Source organism: Myodes glareolus, chromosome 13, assembly GCF_982192425.1.
Source record: "Myodes glareolus chromosome 13, mMyoGla1.1, whole genome shotgun sequence".
Classification (NCBI taxonomy): Eukaryota; Metazoa; Chordata; class Mammalia; order Rodentia; family Cricetidae; genus Myodes; species Myodes glareolus.
In genome coordinates, this window is record NC_142038.1 from 74,365,404 (window position 1) to 74,384,161 (window position 18,758).

At 45.8% G+C, this 18,758-nt stretch overlaps 1 protein-coding gene across 2 annotated transcripts in view; it reads right to left on the reverse strand.

Annotated features, from left to right (window-relative positions):
• The window catches only part of Lama3 (laminin subunit alpha 3), a 235,761-nt gene that overhangs the window by 16,876 nt on the left and 200,127 nt on the right, over positions 1–18,758 (reverse strand). For both annotated transcript variants that reach the window (XM_087896244.1, XM_087896245.1), the window contains 8 exons: positions 17,308–17,452; positions 14,920–15,039; positions 14,011–14,150; positions 11,034–11,151; positions 10,643–10,783; positions 7,652–7,791; positions 6,596–6,727; positions 6,263–6,416 (listed from right to left, as the gene is read on the reverse strand). In XM_087896244.1, coding sequence (XP_087752370.1) covers positions 6,263–6,416; positions 6,596–6,727; positions 7,652–7,791; positions 10,643–10,783; positions 11,034–11,151; positions 14,011–14,150; positions 14,920–15,039; positions 17,308–17,452 — 1,090 coding nt within the window. The remainder of the gene's footprint in view (positions 1–6,262; positions 6,417–6,595; positions 6,728–7,651; positions 7,792–10,642; positions 10,784–11,033; positions 11,152–14,010; positions 14,151–14,919; positions 15,040–17,307; positions 17,453–18,758) is intronic.

Genomic DNA, 18,758 nt, shown 5'->3' on the forward strand with positions numbered 1-18,758 from the left:
CGGCAACTGGAGGGCAGCATTGCTCGCCTGGCCCAAGCGCTGTTTACACTCCAGACGCTAAGTGATAAGACCAGCAGAGAAACAGAAAGCTTAGGAAAAAACCCCCAATGGCCTCCCTGCCGGAAGTCCTTCCAGTGTGCCACTTATGTGGAGACAGAGGGAAGGCGGAAACTTCTCAACTTCCTGACTCTCCTGTAGACCCATCCAGCCACATCCAGTGTCTCAGTGTGGCTGTGACTTGGGGGACTTTTACCTTTAAGAAGTTATGAATAGGGCTGGAAGACATGACTTTGGAGAATCCAAATATTCCTTTTTTCTTATTTCATTTTTGGGGAGAATATATGCTACTCATGTCTTATTTAAGTCTAGCCTCTTTAGGGGAAACTGCCACATCTGGGACCAGGGATCCAGCGCTCCTTCCCATCATGGACCACCAGGGATCCAGCGCTCCTTCCCATCATGGACTGGGGATCCAGCGCTCCTTCCCATCATGGACCACCAGGGATCCAGTGCTCCTTCCCATCATGGACCACCGGGGATCCAGCACTCCATCCCATCATGGACTGGGGATCCAGCACTCCATCCTGTCATGAGCCATTAGGGATCCAGCACTCCATCCCATCATGGACCATCGGGGATCCAACAATCCATCCTATTATGGACCACCAGGGATTCAGCACTCCATCCCATCATGGGCCATCAGGGATTCAGCACTCCATCCCATCATGGGCCATCAGGGATTCAGCACTCCATCCCATCATGGACCACCAGGGATCTAGCCCTCCATCTCATCATGGACCACCAGGGATCCAGCACTACATCCCATGATGGACCATCAGAAGAACCAGTGTTCTCAGTGGACACCAGCATGAGGCATCTTCAGGCAGAGTAGAACATAGAGCCAAAAACCTGCCATCTCCCCGTCTAGGCAATTCCCTTGGGCTTTTGTAAGAAGGGAAGTGAAACACTGAGAGAAGGGACAGAAGGACAAGGGCACTGAATCTGTCCTCACTACTGTCAGCATTGACTAGGGCATAAAAATCTGCCCTGCATTGGGCCATGCTTTCAATATTTGAGCATTAGTTGTGCCCAGAAAAGCTGATGAAAGAAACTGAGTCTCCAGATGGTCCCCTTTCTTCACACCAGGGGCCAGATTCTGATGTTTAGGTCTGGACCACAGGGCTCAGAGCTCAATGGGGATTTCCATAGTCCAAGTGAAGGCTGAGGATTTGCCTCGCTAGGGGTTGGTTCAGGATTGAACATATGACTCTTGATCCTGAACAATGACTCTTGAGAGGAAGCTGTTGGGAAGAGCTGCTGAGTAAAGATCCGTCCTAGCAGAGAGAAACCAAGGTAGGATCTGTTGTTTCCCTGCTGGACATTGTTCAGCGATCATGCTTTTCCTCAGAACCGGCCAAGATGAAGCAGAGAGAACTGGGGGTCAAGCTCCATGTCCCCCTGGCACTGTACTGCTTCACAGGCAGAGCCCTAGCTTCATTTCAGTCACTCTGAGAAAATATGCTGACAAAAGCAACTTAGAAGAGAAAGGGGACATCAAGGCAGGCACCTGAAACAGCTAATCATATCACAGCCATTGTCAGGAGCAGAGAGAAATGCATGCACGCATGCTGACTGCTCAGCTAGCTTCCTTCGCTCTCACATGCACACATGCTGACTGCTCAGCTAGCTTCCTCCACGCTCACATGCACACATGCTGACTGCTCAGCTAGCTCCCTCTGCTCTCACATGTACACATGCTGATTGCTCAGCTAGCTTCCTCCGCTCTCACATGCACGCATGCTAACTGCTCAGCTAGCTTCCTCCACTCTAACACAGTCCAGGCTCCTGACCAGGCAATGGTGCTCCTATTTTCAGGCTGATTCTCCCCACACCAGTTGAGGCAATCAAGACAACGCCCACAGACACACCCCCACACACGTGACAAGTCAACCTGACCTGAGACTTTCTTCTTAGGTGGTTCTAAATTGTGTCAAGTTGACAAACAAGCCATTACAGGTAAAATTATTGTCCTGGTGAAAGCCATTTTGCAAGGAATCTTCTGAAACCTCCTTCATAATTGGGTGTTCCTCTCTAACCCAATCGCAGACAGATATGGTGCCCAGAGTGAACACTTGACAGCAGCTGTACATTCAAAGCCAGACCTGATTGCATAGGCCTGCAAGTCCTCACTTACTCAAGAGGCTGGGACAGGAGAATAGCAAGTTCAAAGCCAGTCTAGGCAACTAAGTTAGACATGGTCTCTAAATGCTCTAAATGAAAATAAAGAGGGGATAGGAAGTTTGTCTAACAGTACACATACAGACATACACAATCCCTCCACCACACACACACACACACACACACACACACACACCATAAACATCCCTGCACATCATACACATTCCTGCATATCACACACACAAACACCACATCTCCCACACCACACAGAAACACACACATATCCCCTACACCACATACACACACACACACACACACAGAGAGAGAGAGAGAGAGAGAGAGAAAGAGAGAGAGAGAGAGAGAGAGAGAGAGAGAGAGAGAGAGAAGGACAGACTACTAAACAGAAACAACCCAAGCGTGCACACTGTTGAAGAGATGTTCACTCATACCCATCAGTAATCTGTGTGAGCTGCTTGAATTCAGGGCTATGCTCTTGAGAACAGGATCACTCCAGCAGGCCCACTGCCTCTTAGAAAGGTTTCCTTGTCTGTCAGCAATAAGGGCAACATCAAAATGAGACCCTTTAAATCTACACCCTCTGACACCGTTAACACCTTCTCTTGACGACGTCATCGTTCTTGAAGGAACCGCGGCTCAGACAGGTGCCTCCCCTCCTTCCGGGCACCACCTTTGCGTCCTTCTGCTGCTCTCTGTGATGATTTTGTTTCTTTCATCAGGTCTGGTACTCAGCCCTGAGAGTCAGCCCTGCTTCCGCCCAAATGACTAGTTGTCATCCAAGTTACACACGCCACCAGTCTGACCTGGCTTCAGCGTGGAAATCACGCCCCTCCCCTCAGCATCCTTTCTCTACCAAATTTCCCAATGTTTATCAAGTTTTTCAAGCCAGCAGACGCTTGAAGAGCACATTCATTGGGTTGATACTCTGCTTACTGTGAATTCTGGGTCCATCATTTACTGACCAGGTATTCTTGGAAAAGCTTTTTAAAAAGCGAAACAAAAAAAAAAAAATAAATAAAAAACACTAATCTGAAACTTATCGTCTGGACCTGCCCAATTTTTTCTTTCTCCTGTTTTCCAAGGGCTGTGGTGAGAGCAGGTCACCAAAGCCGAGCACTCTTTCCATTGTCAAGCTTCATGACAGAAATAAGATAACTGATCCAATCTGGAGCTCGCTCAGAAGAGGGAAATGTTAGAGGATACATTCGCTAATGTCTCTCAGAACAATAGCCCCCATTACTCCCTACCCTCCTAGGCTCCCTAGGAGATACCAACAATTTCCCACCAATTCTCTCCGCCTGCATCACCTGTCACTTGAAATGCCGCAAACTCCTCTGTTCCTTCTCTTTCTCTACAAATGCTTGTCCCCTATCTCCATAAAACTCTCTAGAGCATCACCATGTAGTCCACAATCCAGACTGGACACCCCAGGATTCTGCTGCCTCTCCTTGCTCTCCCGAACCTAATTACTGTCTGAGTTAAATGCTTGCTACCTTCTGAGTGAGAGTGGAGTTCACCGACAGCAGCTATCAGCTTAGAACAAACATTTCTAAAGGCAGTCTTCACATCACAGTAAGATAACAACCCCCAGCATCCCTGAAGTCAGTTTCTTCTCAACAGTACAGAACATCTCTGGTTCCGCATGGTCTGTCAGCCGTCACCACGCTGATGGTCAGTGTTAACTAACACGGCCTGAGCTGGAGCAGCAGTCTCTACTTGGTCCAAGGCCAGTGTTGCTGGAGACTGAACAGGGCCTCACACACGGCAGGCAAGTGCTCAGGTACGGGGCTCTCCCTGCAGCCCAGTAGCTTGCTCTTAGAGGGCGCCTTCTGCCTGTAGGATAAATTGCTCCTCTGTCCAGACCTGAACCTCCTTCTCTGTAAGTTGTGGCTAGTGATGGAAGAAAATGCACCCACACCTCAGCACAGTGCCTGGTGGATCCAGGCTGTTCGTTCTCATTGTGACCTCAAATATGGGGAGGTCACCCCGTTGACCAAGATCAGAGCAAGAGATTCCTTAGCTCCTAAGCTTGTGCTTAATTCATGACAATGGTCACACTCTTCTGTGCTAGCAACATGACTTCCTTTTGGTCTCTGCGAGGCCCATGACAATCACCTGGAGAGCCCTGCAAACTCCAGGTCCCCGCATCCTCTTCAGATGCCTCTGACCTAACTCCAGTTCCCTGGATCCTCTGCAGATGCCTCTGACCTAACTCCAGGTCCCCGGATCCTCTGCAGATGCCTCTGACCTAACTCCAGGTCCCCGGATCCTCTGCAGATGCCTCTGACCTAACTCCAGGTCCCCGGATCCTCTGCAGATGCCTCTGACCTAACTCCAGGTCCCCGGATCCTCTGCAGATGCCTCTGACCTAACTCCAGGTCCCCGGATCCTCTGCAGATGCCTCTGACCTAACTCCAGGTCCCCGGATCCTCTGCAGATGCCTCTGACCTAACTGGTCATCAAGCTTGTGACTTTAAAACTCCTGTTTAAAATATGCAGTCCAAGTTAAGCCGCTCTGGCTTGACAAAGTCTGGGTGAATGCGGACACCTTATCATAGAGGTATGCCAGGGCCAGAGGGGACATTTGTGGGCACATATGTAAGAAGGGACATAGCCTCTGTAGTCTTGAGAAAATCACCAGACCTGCTACCAATGCATGCAGGTGTATAAAAGCAAAGTATCAGCCACAGAAGTTCTGACACCCTAATTAAGGTCTGTTAGCAGCTAGGCAGGTGGTTTTAGGGACAATCATTTTGGCTTAGGAAGGGTTTGAGGAGTCAGAAGTTGCACCTTTAAATACGAGTAAGGGTTCTTTTGGAGCTTTTGTTTCAGATAAGGCCTTTTTTTTTATTAATTTATAAAAGTTTCCACTTCCGCCCCTCCTCCCCATACCCTCCCACTCCTCCCACTCCCTATCCTCCTCCCTCTCCAGTCTTAAGAGCAGTCAGGGTTTCCTGCCCTGTGGGAAGTTCAAGTTCCTCCCCCTCCCTCCAGGTCTAGGAAGGTGAGCATCCAAACAGACTAGGATCCCAAAAAGCCAGTACATGCAGAGGAAAAAAGTCCCAGAAGCAAAACTAGGTCATCCCTGCAAAGCAAATTGTAAGGAGCTGGCTTGATACAGCCAAGACTACACTGCCTCTCTTCTAAGTGACCCACCATCAATGTTGCTCAGGATGATCTCATTACAATGCGAATTCCTTGCAGAGGGAATTTCTGTTCTACCACTTTTGGACAAAGCATATATGAAGAAGTAACATGATGTCCAACTGAGCATGCTCAAGATTGTACCTCCCTTAATGTGATGGGAATATTTTCTATATGAATGTTCATCAATTTCCCCAGTGATGGTCACATAGTTTCTTTAGAAGAAGCACTCTTGAGTTGGGCATTCTTATTAGACACAAGTAACAATGTTTCCTTTCCACTTTTGTCCCCTAGTTGGGCTTACTGGTGTCACACAGAGGGAACTCACTGCATTTAGCTTCAGCCCCATTTTTTTGGAGACTCTAAAAATTGACAAATTTTTATCAAGATTAAAAAATAAATGTTGAAGAGAAATCACTTTGTCATATTTGTATGTATGTGTGTGCGCGCATGTACATGTGTGCGCACGTTTGTGTATACATGAGCCTGTGTGAGCATGCGGAAATTGGAGGCCATCAGGTGCCTTCCTCCACCGCCCTTGACCTCAGCCTTTGACACAGGTTTTCTCACTGAACCTGGAGCTCACCGGTCCAGCTGGACTGACCGGTCAGTGAACTCCAAGGATCTTTGCCTCCTCTGTGCTGGTCACAGATGCATGCTACCACACGCTGCTTTTTTTACATGGGTACTGGCAATCCAAATTTGGGTCCTCATGCTTATGTACAACCCTGCTGACTGAGTCATCTCCCCAGCCTTGGCTTTGTCAACCTTTTGGTGCCTGTCAACTGCTGATGATCTTTTGGTGCCACTTCATAGAGACACTAACCACTGGGTCATACGCTACCCTTTCCCATCATCCCCCCACCCCCCACCCAGGCAGGGACAGGAGAAATAAGACCCAAGGTAAGGCTTTGACACTTACCTGATTGACATCGAAAGTCCTGGCCTTGTGAAGTCTCTTGGGATCTTTAAACAGCATAAGAAAAGGAGGCTTGTTTAGACTGCAGCCTCCCAGGGATGCTCCCCTCTTGGTGGATTTACTGGCCAAATCCAGGACTTCGGGACTCTGTAATAACCTGCAATGAGGGCAAAATGAAAGCTACAACCAAACTCTCACCTAGGGAGGGAGACCCACCGTAAGCAGGGAGAGTGTGTGGCAAAAGACTTTCTTACTGCCATGATTCCTACACAAACTTTCAAACACTGTGCAGAAAGGTGGGCTCTTATCGGTAACCACAGAGAAAAGATCACCCACCTTTGGACGAAAACATTGCTGATGCAACCCTCGAAATAACCACCTCCCAAGCTGAGGGACTGCTGGACATTCGAGAAGCCAGGGAGCCTTTGGTTCCTTCTCATAACCTGATCATCAATGAGGAATCTGAGGCTGAGAAAGGAGAGAAGCAAGACAAGGGTGAGATCCCTCGCAAACCAAACAAAACAAAACAACCCAAACACTGTGGGAACTGTCTGCTGTCTGACCCAGACTCAGATCTGTCACCCAATAGGACTAGTCAAATCCGAAATATTTTTTAAGTGCAAAGTATTTTTACAATAACTCTTTAGTTAAATAATATATATGTACTGAAAGTATGTAATCATAGATATCTGCTTAAGCAAGTTTTTAAAAAAGGTTTATTGCTTTTATTTTATGTGTATGTGTGCATTGCCCAGTGCATGTCTGTGTATCACATATGTGCCTAGTGTCTGAGGAGCCAGAAGTGGAAATCAGATTCCCTGGAATTGGAGTTAAGAGTGGTTGGGGGCTGTCATGTAGGTGCTAGGAACTGAACCTGGGTCCTCTGAAAGAAAAGTCAATGCTCTCAACTACTGAGCTATCTCTCTAGCCCCTTGGATTTTCGCAACATAAATACTCAATATAGTTTGCATCCATTAAGGGTATCAACTGGCCAGGTACCCCAGGAACCCCTCTTTGTGTTGATTTTAATGCCCAGTTTCTTCCCCTCTCCAGGAATAACCACCACCCCAAATTCTGATACAATTGATTTGCCCTGTTTTTAAACTCCTGGACACAAAGTCAAAGGGAGCACTCTTAGGTGTACACCCACATTTTTGGAGGCTCATCCACATCCTGTATGAAGGTTTCTGTTGGTGCCTCCCACGTTTAGAGTGGGTCGTCCATTTTGAGTTTTTATCTATCCACATACATCCGACCATTGACTTTATGCTTCAGTCAGGACAGGGGTACAACACTAGGAAAGGGCTAACAGGTAGCCAACTAGCACCAGCACCAGGAAGAGACACTCGGAAAAGCTATGCTGGACTCTGGCAACAGAAACAGACAGCTCACCCTGAGGTGTCGCTTATCACAGACACGTGATGTAGTAAGCCATCCATGTAGGTCTGTGGAGACTTGAAAATCGGGCTGCTGCTGTCCCTGGTGCTCAGTTCAATGTGACCATCTTCTAGGGTGACCTGCAGGCTGCTTGTCTGAAACCATCCCAGAATACACCATTAACAATTAACGTGCATTTAGAAATGACAAATGAATGATCACAACTAGGCATAAAGCAGTCAGGACGTTTTGACCCAAATATTTGGGCTTTACCACCTGATCAAAAGATATTTTTTAAATAGTTTGTCTCCTTGTTGATGAAGATAAAATATACAGATTACTTCAACACTGATGAATTTGTCAGTCTTTTTCTGAATCTACTTTTATTAGGCCCATTTAATTTTCTACTCAGCTGTATAGAACATTTAAATCATATCTAATTCCCCCTATCTTTACTCTCCTTTTGAAGAAGTTATTTCTATCAGAACCCATTCTCCTCTGCATGAATTTTATAGCAAGGAGTTGATTCATCATCATTCAGGATTCTTTTCCCATGTACGATTACAACAATGACTCCTTCTCTATGATTTTCATAAACGTTTTATGTTCTGGTCATTATTTCTAGGAAGCCCAATTTTCTGTGTCAAGCTGTGCTCTTCCAAACATTGGCAAGGCTCTTCCTGCCGATGAGCACCTTAAAGGCTATTTTAGAGCAGCTGCCAACTGCATTCAGTTTTCGCCATCAAATCTAATTTCTAAAGTTTTCTTTAAGATGTGCTCTCTGTGAGTTTTCCTCCTGCAGTAATTTGGCAGTGCACACTTACAGTCAGCGAAGGCTTCAGTTGCTGTTGCTGTACTTGCTACCAATGGGGGTCAATTGTGTTTCTTAAATAATCCCTTTTGAACTTGAAAGCAATGTCCCTAAGACATTTCTAGAATCCCTGTGCTGCACAGGATTGTTCTAACTTGTTGCTAATCCAATCCTTCCATTTACTTTCAACCATTTTGTGGAGTGTGTACTAACTGCACTTACATGTGACAGAGAAAACAAGGTTTAGGAATAAAGTGCTAGGTCAGGGCTGGGGACATGGCTCAGTCATGAAAATACTTGCCACAGGATGAAAATCTGAGTTCAGTTCCCAGAACTCACGTAGGAAAAACTGGGTGCAGTGGTGTGTGCTCATAATCCCATGGCTTGGGGGATGGAGAAAGAACGATCTCCAGGCTTTGCTGGGTAGGGAGCTTAGCCTACTTGGTGAGCCCTAGCCTAGTGAAAGACCTGTCTCAAACAAGGTGATGGCTCCTGAGAAATGATATAAGAAGTTATCCTTTAGCATAAACATACACGATCACATACACAATCACATGAGCATACAAACACACACACACACACACACACACACAGAGAGAGAGAGAGAGAGAGAGAAAAGAGATGGTGTGGAAGTCCTTCTATATGTGTGTTGCTTTTATTGGTTAATGAATAAAACTGTTTCAACCAGTGGCTTAGCAGAATAAAGCTAGGCAGGAAAACTAAACTGAATGCTGTGAGAAAGAAAGCAGATTCATTGAGAAGCCATGTAGCTACCACAGGAGACAGATACTTCTACTGGAGTCTGCTGAAACTTTGCCAGTAGGCCATGACCTTGTGATGCACAGATTAATGGAGATGGGTTAGTTTAGGATATAAGAGCTAGCTAGAAAATATGCTTAAACTATTGGCTAAACTGTATTGTAAATAATATAGTTTCTGCATGATTATTTTGGATCTGAGTGCTGGGAATGAAAGAACAGCCTCCGCCAACAAAATGGCGCCCAAAGTGCAGCTAATGGGTGTATTGTGGGACTGGGCAGGACAGAAATTTCCGCCAACAGAGAGAGACAGAGAGAGAAGAGAGCACACATTAGGTCAAACTGTTGTGTTGTTAAGCTTTACTATCTAATGGCATGTCTCTTTAGGGATCATTTTTTAAAAGTCTACAAAGACTGGTAAATAAGATACCAAAAGGTGATGACCTTTCTAATGGACATAGCCACAGAGGCAGCCACTGCCATCTTTTAGATCTGATACAAAATATCCACTGTGATTGGCAACACTAAAGAAACAAGTCAAAAAGCATTATTTCAAAGTCCCAATCTTCCTATGAGTGGATTTCTAAGCTGATTCTTCTCTCTGAAGCTGTAGAGGTCATCTTCTGTGGACCAGAGTCTCACTCTCTCACCCTCTCTCTCTTGCTCTCTCACTCTCTGTGTGTTCCTTTCTCATGTATGGTGTGCATGTGTGGGTGCACATGCGTGTGGAGGCACAAGGTTGACTTTAGGTGTCTTTCTTAATTGCTGTTTACCTCATGTATTCAGACAGGGTGTCTTACTGAACCTGGAGCTCACCATTTTGACTGGTCTAGCTCAGGAGATGGAGTCCTAGACTGCTAAGGGGATGTCTTATCTGCTTCCCTCGAGCTGAAATTAGAAATGGCCTGCCACGCCCAGCTGGCCTGCACATGGGTGCTGGGGAGCTGTGGGTCCTAAAGCCAACCCTCAGATTTGCATAGTAAGCACTTTACCTGCCAAACCACCTCACCAGTCCCCAAAGAGAATTTCTGTGGCTCACTGAACCCAACTTCATCTAATTCTTCGGGGGTAAATATTTTCTGAGGAATAACTACTATAATTAGGGAATGTGAAGTGCATCTTTTGAAGTTGTGATCAAGAAGAAATAGTAAGTATAAATCTTAATGTTTCCCTAAACCACATTATTGCTTAGACTAGCTATAATTCATTTTAACCCACATCTGTAAAGAATGGAACGATTACTCAACGCACACAAATGCAGCCCTACAGATTATGTGGCACCATCTAGCTGAATTTCCTTCAGGATCTGCCCCAAGGGGAGAATTGCTCGTGCCAGAATTGTGAGGGACATAAAAGGCCTAACCCTTCTACCTTCAGAATCTTTCTGTTGCTTTGGAGAGAAAATGTGCATCTTAATTTGAACATGTTACCTCTTACCCGTGTCTGATGATTTAGTAGTGTACCACTGGGCTGAAAGGTCTGAAAGCCAAAAGACAGCTGGAAGCGGTCAGGCAAGGGCACATCCAAGTTTGTGAAGCTCATCTGTCCTCCTGTGGAGAATGAGGCAGTTCGCACAAGCTGGAAGGCAAACATGGAAATGACTGGCATTATGATCGTTTCCTGGATGCTCAGATATGGGCTCTCACACTGAACCACTTCCCTAGAAATGGCAGGCGCCATTAGTGCAGTTCAGACAGCTTTGCTCTGCCACACAATCGGGTTTTGTGTGTATAGCTGAGATCACAGGCAGTGCATGAAGCCGACCAGCTGCAGCACCACGGGCCTTCTGGGATACAATGTGTCACGTGGCTCTGCATCCTGCACTTACCTTCCAGTCTTCAGAGCACTTTTTGGTTACGCCCACAGTATCATTCAACCTAACAACGCCACTGGTTTTCTTCAGATTCCTCATGCAGCCTTGGAAAGCAGGAGTGGAGATGTTAAACCTGGGGAAGGAATGTAGAAAAAGAGACCATTAAGCCTGGGCTCCCCAGAATGCTGGCTGCCTGGTACTTCTCAATGGAAGGAAAGTCTAGGTGTGCTGTAAACTGCAGGTATTATAGAAACACGTACTTGGAAGTTCAAGAGCCAGAAATGTGTTAAAAAAAAAACAAAAACTTTAGGCTATATTTTCCCACTTGCTCTGTGAACTATGTGACTTTTTAGTTCCATGAACTCTGTTACTTTTTAGTTCTATGAAATTATGGAAAGCATGGCTGATCTAGTCAATACCAAGCTGACACCCTGGGTTTGAGTCTATCTGCTACCTCCGAAGCATGCCACATGAGCAAGCGATTGTTATGAAGATTAAATGCACCGACGCTCAGAGTCTGGAATGATGGTGAATGCAGCACCATGTGTGAGAGGCTCGGGAGCAGGGGAGGGCTGTGGGCTGTGGGGCTGGGCTGTCAAGCTCGGTGCCTGCTTGACCAGGCAACTTTACTCCTCCACCCTTCCAATCCAAAATGAAAAGTCTGCTATTCTGCTTCATGGGTCTGTCATATGCTTAATTTAATATGTGCAATACACTCGTATAGCACTTAGGGAAACTGAGGACTCGTTGCAAAACAGAGCTATCTATATACCACCCAGCTACGTCACTATTTACCCGACATATGACACCCGACATTGCCATCCTTGCATCATTATGGTATCAGTTCTTCCGGCTGTGTGTTGTATGTGTTGTATGTGTGGGTGTGGGTTTGCATGTATGTGCACACTGAAGCCAGAGGTTAATAATGGACGCCTTTTTTATTGTGCTCTACCTTGTTTGTTGAGACAAGGTCTGTCACCGAAACCGGAGCTCAGCAACTCAGCTAGACTGGGGGGCCAGCATGTTGGAGGGATCCCCTTGCCTCTGCTGCCTAGCACTAGAAGTAAAGGCACACACTACCACGCCTGTTTTTTTTATATATATATATGGGTCCTAGAGAGCTGAACTCAGGTTCTCATGCTTGTTCAGGGAGCCCTTTGTGGAACGTTACATCTTTCCAGGCCTACACAAGCAATTTCTACAGCAGACTTTTCTATGTAGCACTGACATTCCCCTTTGATTGGACTTCTTGACCTGTGTGGAGCTGAATTCATGAAAAATATTAACACACATGAACTGACTGAGGTCCAGACAAATAGTAGTGTTTCTTAATCAAATGATGCACTAAGAAAAGCCGGTGTTGATTTCATTGTAAATCCCTAAGGCAGCTCTGCTAATCCAAATGGAAAGGCGTCCTGCCTTCAGTATAGTCCGAATCATTATAAAGAGCAGAGCTATGAAGAATGTACACAAAATTAAATTTCATAAAAAGAAAAGCACATCCTCATTGGCACTGTGGCTTAGTTATTTGATAAAGACAGCTTTCATCTTGGAGAAGAGGGATATCTGCTTCAATTTCTGGGGCTGGCGTCTTCACAAATTTGTTTATATCCATTCTCTTGGGCCAGCTGAGAGCCCAGTCTTCCAAAGTCTCCCCAGGATGCAAAGTCTGAACGTACTTGCTAGAGGAACCGATTATGCCGGGGCACGTGCTGTTCGGACAGTGACTTCCTATGTCAGAGTGAACGTGTGTACTCTGGGCCATCTGCCCACCAAAGCTTACCCAGTGGTTGGAGTCCGCAGATTTGAGTGAACAAGAAAAGCACAAAGTAAAGCTGCACCAGTGTTTGTCAGACCTCTGGGGGACAGTCACTTTCCGGTGACCTTTGTTTCTGTGTTTATGATTATCTCAAACCCAAGGGAAATGGCCTGGTTGGTGCCAGGTCCTCTGACCTTATCGGGAAGGACTTGTAGACTGGATCAACAGATACATGATTCCCGATTATAATCTTAAGTCATTCAAAGATCTCGGTGCTCATTCCCAGAAGACTGAGAGGGAGGACACAGCCTGGCTCCTGTCAGGAGTGCCCTCTCAGACTCTCCTCAGGGGCCTTTCTGGAGAAGAACTGTGTGGCTGCCCCTGCAGGGTCCTGCTGGGGCTCTCTAGGCCACTGCCCTGCAGTGACCCTGAAGGGACAGTTGCAGGGGCTTATCCAGATGGATAAGACAGGCCAGAAACAGGTTAATACTGCTCAGCATTTTATTTCTGAAGAAACAAAAGGTCAGGTAAATATTTTCATGGGCCCTCATACACTTCATTTATTTCTCTGCTCTTGTGATTTTAATTAAAACAAGAAAGTAAAGTGTAAGCTAACTTAGGAAAGTGGGAGGCCTCTTGTTTGGAAGCATAAATCAACCTGTCAGGAAAAGTCTCTCTCTCTCTCTCTCTCTCTCTCTCCTTCCCACCTCCTCTCCCTCTTGCCCTCCCCCATATGTGTATTCTTAGTCTACACCTGTCCATGAGTATCTTTAGTGGGTAAATCAATAGACTCATCCTGTTGTCCTCAGAGTTAGCATCCCAACTGGCCTCTTTGTGTCTCTATCCTTCCAAGTGTGACAACAAGGGACAATGGAGGTGACACACAATTCACTCAAATCCTCCCATCTTGGATGACCAGTCCCATTTTTCAATGTTTACAATCTGGTTTTCTTTCTGGACTACTTCATCAGTATTGCAATGTTCACTGTTTGTGGCTAAAATTCAACTAGAGAGACTAGAATTATTGGTAGCAATCGCTGCCTGGATGATCTGCTCTAATAAAATGCAGCACATCGGGGTGGCGAGAAGGCTCAGTGGGTAAGGGCACTGGCTGTCAAACCTGATACCCAGGCCACACGGGCCAGAACAGAACCAACTTCCACAAGTGGTCCTCTGTCCTTCACATGCATGCAGTGGTTCCCCTCCCCCCAAAACCCCACAGCAGCATCTTACCTCTCTCTGATTGCAATTGGAATTCCTCCCAGATAATATGTACCAAAATCAAATATTTCCCCTTCAATTTTTATATTATGGTTATGGTCATGTATATTTATCCACATGAGTTTTCTTGATTTTCCAATTGCAATCGAAATCTGAAATGAATAGCAAGCGATGAGACACAAATCTGTTTGTAGAGGCTCAAAGTAACTGTGGTTTTGTTTTCCTTTGGATTTGTTTACATGCATGGGAGGAGACTACCCCGTGGAAGTATGAGTAAAAATCTGATACTAAGACGTTTGTATGTGTGTGTGCATGTGTGTGTTGTCTGTGTGCATGTTCATGTTTCTACATATTTATCCATGTATGTGCAGAGGCCAGATAACAACTGTAGGTGATGCTCCTCTGGCATTGGTCACCTCTGCTTTGAGACTGTGTCTCACTGGCTGGCACTCACCACACAGGCTAGCCTGCTGCACAAGCACAGGGACCTGCCTGCCTTTACATCCCCAGGGCTGGGATGACCAGCCCACCACACACACTTTTTCTACTTAGCTCTGAGAAGCTCAGCTCGGTTCCTTGTACAGTGTGAGTCATCTCCCCAGGTCCCTAAAACAGTGGTTCTCAACCCCTTAGGGAGGGTGAACTTCACTGTCCTAAAACATTTTAGTAGATATGCTCTCACTTGAAATTTATCTAGGTTTACATAATTTACACATGCTATATATATTATAGTCTATGCCTAAATACCCAATTTTTTTAATGCCCAAATTTTTAAGGGCATCCCCAGTTAATAAGTTCACCTTTTAACAGGTTTGTATGTCATTTTGCCTAACTTTTTTTGGGGGGGCACTAATTTCATTTTAAAGGTTCACTGACTTCTAGAAATCCAAATCACCAGGCTCCAAGGTATACGAGACATACCGTATGATCTCGTCCATTGTTGACAGTGTCTTGGATTCCTTTCTCTTTGGGTGGCTCTGAATTCAGTTTGTATCTCACCATGAGGCTGCCGTCTTCTATGTCCAGGGATATGAAGTTATCCTGGAGTATAGAAACAAGGCAGGTTACCAGAAGGCCTGGGTGAGGAGTCAGAAATTCCAGTGATTCCTGGTGGACTTGGTGCTGTCAGCTTCAGGTGCCTCCAGGGCTAAGCAGGAGACCAGCACTGTGAGACCTCATGCATGGGAGATGCATTTGTTTGATGATGGCTGACTGTTGTTAGCTGTGAGAGACACCGTAGTGCCCAGCACCCAGGACAAAATCATACATGCCAGCCAGCATCTGGATTTGTTTTATCACAACAAGATCTGGGGGCCACACATGGAGTCATTGCTCACCTTCCTCCCTTCTCATCCAATTGGCCCACTCAGCCCCTTAGCTCTGATGTCCCCAGCCCTGGTCTCAGCCACAGCATCCTACTCCTGTGGTCCTCTAGGCCCCCAGATTACCTTCCACAGCGCAGCCAGAACAGCCTTCTGCAATGACCAGTGAGCATGCTAACTTTCTTTGTTCCCACACAGCTCAGACTCTGTTTCAGAATCTGCGAGGCACTGTCTGCCTCTTCCCTTTCTCACTGTGTCCTGCTGGCAGGTCACCTTTTGTCCCTGCAGGTTCTCATTGCCAGGCCTTTTTGTCCGCTGTCCCTGTGGGATCCCCTTCCAACGTCACCTTCTGCTTGTCCATTGGGTTCCAAAGGAGCATCTTTTCTAAACACTTATTTCATACTTCATCACTTTCCTCTCCATGATTTAAAATTGTGATGAAGCAGCAACTCACTGACCAGCAGTGCACCTTTGTGCAATACCAGCCTTCTCCTCTAGAGGGCAGGATATGGTTCATACTGCTGAGCATTGCCTCTTGGTCATGGTCCTTGCCCTGGAGAGCCATCAGCTTGAGCCAGGTGACAGCGACTCCCTGAGAGCAATGACTACCTCCTTAGCAGAGGCCCTAAGGATTCTTACCAATGGTGTTATGTAAGTTTCCAGATGAAACACTATTTTTGGTTCTTAGTCTCTAAGAACTTAAAAATGTAAAACAATTGAGCAACCCCAATCCCTAAATTCATAATGGGAAATGCCTCAAAATTGAAACATTTTGTTTGATTATCAACAGAACACCACAGTTCTGATAAACTTTTCTCTATGCACATTAAAAATTGCATGAAATTACCTTCATTCTATGTGCATACAATGGATGTTTATAAAAACTAAACAGAATGCTGGGAGAAAGGAGGCAGAGACAGAGAGAAGTCATAGAGCCTCCAGAGTCAGACATGTTGAAACTTTGCCGGTAAGCCACTGCCACTTGGTGATACACAGATTCATAGATATGGGTTAAATTAATATGTAAAAGTTAGCCAGTAAGAAGCTAGAGCTGATGGGCCAAGCAGTGATTTAATTAATACAGTTTCTGTGTGATTATTTCGGGGCTAAGTGGCCAGGAACAAACTAGTGGCCCCTCCTCCAACAGATAAATGCTCAACTCTGAGTGGACCATCACCTCCGGCCACTACTGTGGAGGCTTAGGGACCATCTATGCCAAATTTACAGCGTGGATGGGGGAGGCACTCTCCAGCCTCATCCCTTAATGAGTAGATACTGGCAGCTGATGGCTGCTAGGGGAAGAAAAAAATCATCCTTTTTTAAATGCGACCACTGGTAGATTTTCCATAATACACAAGATCCCACACATATAGACAGCACTAGTTGGACTTTAGTGAGTTATCAAGAAAAGAAATCATGAAGTTGGGAGGGGACCATGTTGGGGGGATTTGAGAAAGTTGGAGAGGGAAATGGGGGCATAAACAAGATATTATTTTATTATACACAATATAAAGTCCTCAAGAACAAAGAAAAATATTAAAAATAAAGACTGGGCCTCTTCCCTAGGCTGCTTCAAAGTACAGAAATTTCCACACCTTGGGAAGTCAAGCTGCAGGCTCATAAAGACAGTCCCCAGCCCTCCAGGAACCAGACCAAGGTCACACCTTCAGGAAGTCCAGTCACCGAGACTGAGGGGACTCCCCGAGGTCTTTGTTTTAAAGCAGAACGAGACATTAGTAATCAAGCCACCATGTAAAAATCTGAAACTGACATGAAAATAGGCTAGGAGGAAAATCATGCCTCATTTTGGCGGCAATTGCTCAGTTCCTGATCCTTTGTCCTCGTTAAAATTTACCCCAACAGAAAAAAGACATGACTGGCCAAGGTCATATTGCCAAGCTGGGTGGGCTATTTACAATCACCCAGTTACCTGATTGCTAGATACAGTGGACATTCAAGTCCTCTCTGGGTGCTTGGTGTGAATTACCTGGTGTTCTGCAAAGAACAGCAGGCCTCGGTCCACGGTCGTCTGGATGGTCTGTATGAAGTTTGGGAAGGGAGCCTTTGCTTGAGTGGGGATGCGGGCGTAGCCTGTTCCTTCAAAGTAGTTTCTGTCCGACTCTTCCTTGCGCCTGTCAACACCAACTGGAAGTTAGATGTCAGCCATAAAAGACCATCTTGCAGGTTTATTTTCTAACATGAGATGCCACTGGTTAAACAATGGACCGAGGAATGCACAGGCGGGGAAGGGGTCACAATTGTGTAGGAAAAGGGGAAATGCTGTTAGCATGTCAGCCAGTCTTCCTTCTTAACATGCTCTTAATCTCTGCACTGAAGAGGCAGCTCCGTAGGTAAAGTGCTTACACTGTAACCACGAAGATCCCAGTTGTGATGCTCAGACTCCATACTAAAGCTGAGAATGGCAGTAACCCCAGTATGGGTGTGTCGGGGGTAGAGGCATGGACACAGGGGATTTCTGGCTAGTCAGAATGTGAGCTCTAGGTTCAGAGAGCGAGCTTATCCCAAATATAAGGTGTGGAGTTGGAAAAAGACTGATGTCCACCTCTGCTCTCCAACCTGTGCACACATGGATGAATAAAGCTGGACACACATACACATATCATGTAAATCCAGGGGGAGAGAGGGAGGGAGAAAGGGAGGGAAGGAGGGAGAAAGGGAGGGAGAGAGGGAGACAGAGGACATCTTCTAGAGATGCCTATTTAGGAGAAAGTGGCCGATGAGCTGAAAATATTTAAATGTAAGAAATTATTAATTTTCAGTGTGACCTTATAAATAATAAGTGTTTGCTCTTCTTAGATAGGAATATCTCAAATCCTTTAAATTGTAGGGATGGATAGGAACTCAAAAGAGCAGGTGCTGGTTTGAATAAGAATGGCTTCTATAGGCTCAGATGTTTGACTACTTAGTCATTAGGGAGTGGCACTGTTAGAAGGTGTGGCCTTGTTGAAGGAAGTATGTCGCTGGGGGTGGGCTTTGGGGTTTTGAAAACCCAAGCCAGGCCTAGTGTCTGTCTGTCTGTCTGTCTGTCTGTCTGTCTGTCTCTTTTTCTGCTGCCTGCAGATCTGGATGTAGAACTTTCAGCTACCTCTCCAGCGAGCCACCATGTCTGCCTGTGTGTCGCCATATTTCCCATCATGACAATAACAGATTAACCCTCGGAGTGTGAGCCAACAGCCCCTGTTAAATACTTCTTTCCTAAGAGTTGCCGTGGTCATGGTGTCTCTGCACAGCAATAGAACACTGACTGAGATGGAGTAACTTTCAAATAGGTTCAGAAGGCAAAGTACATAGAAAATCACGCAGTTGTAGACTATTGTTTAAAATTTAATTACATAATTATGTGCCTAAATAATCCAATATTGAGTATTTCTTGTAGTAGGATGCACCAAAGACTTAAGATTCATTTTTAAAATTGTG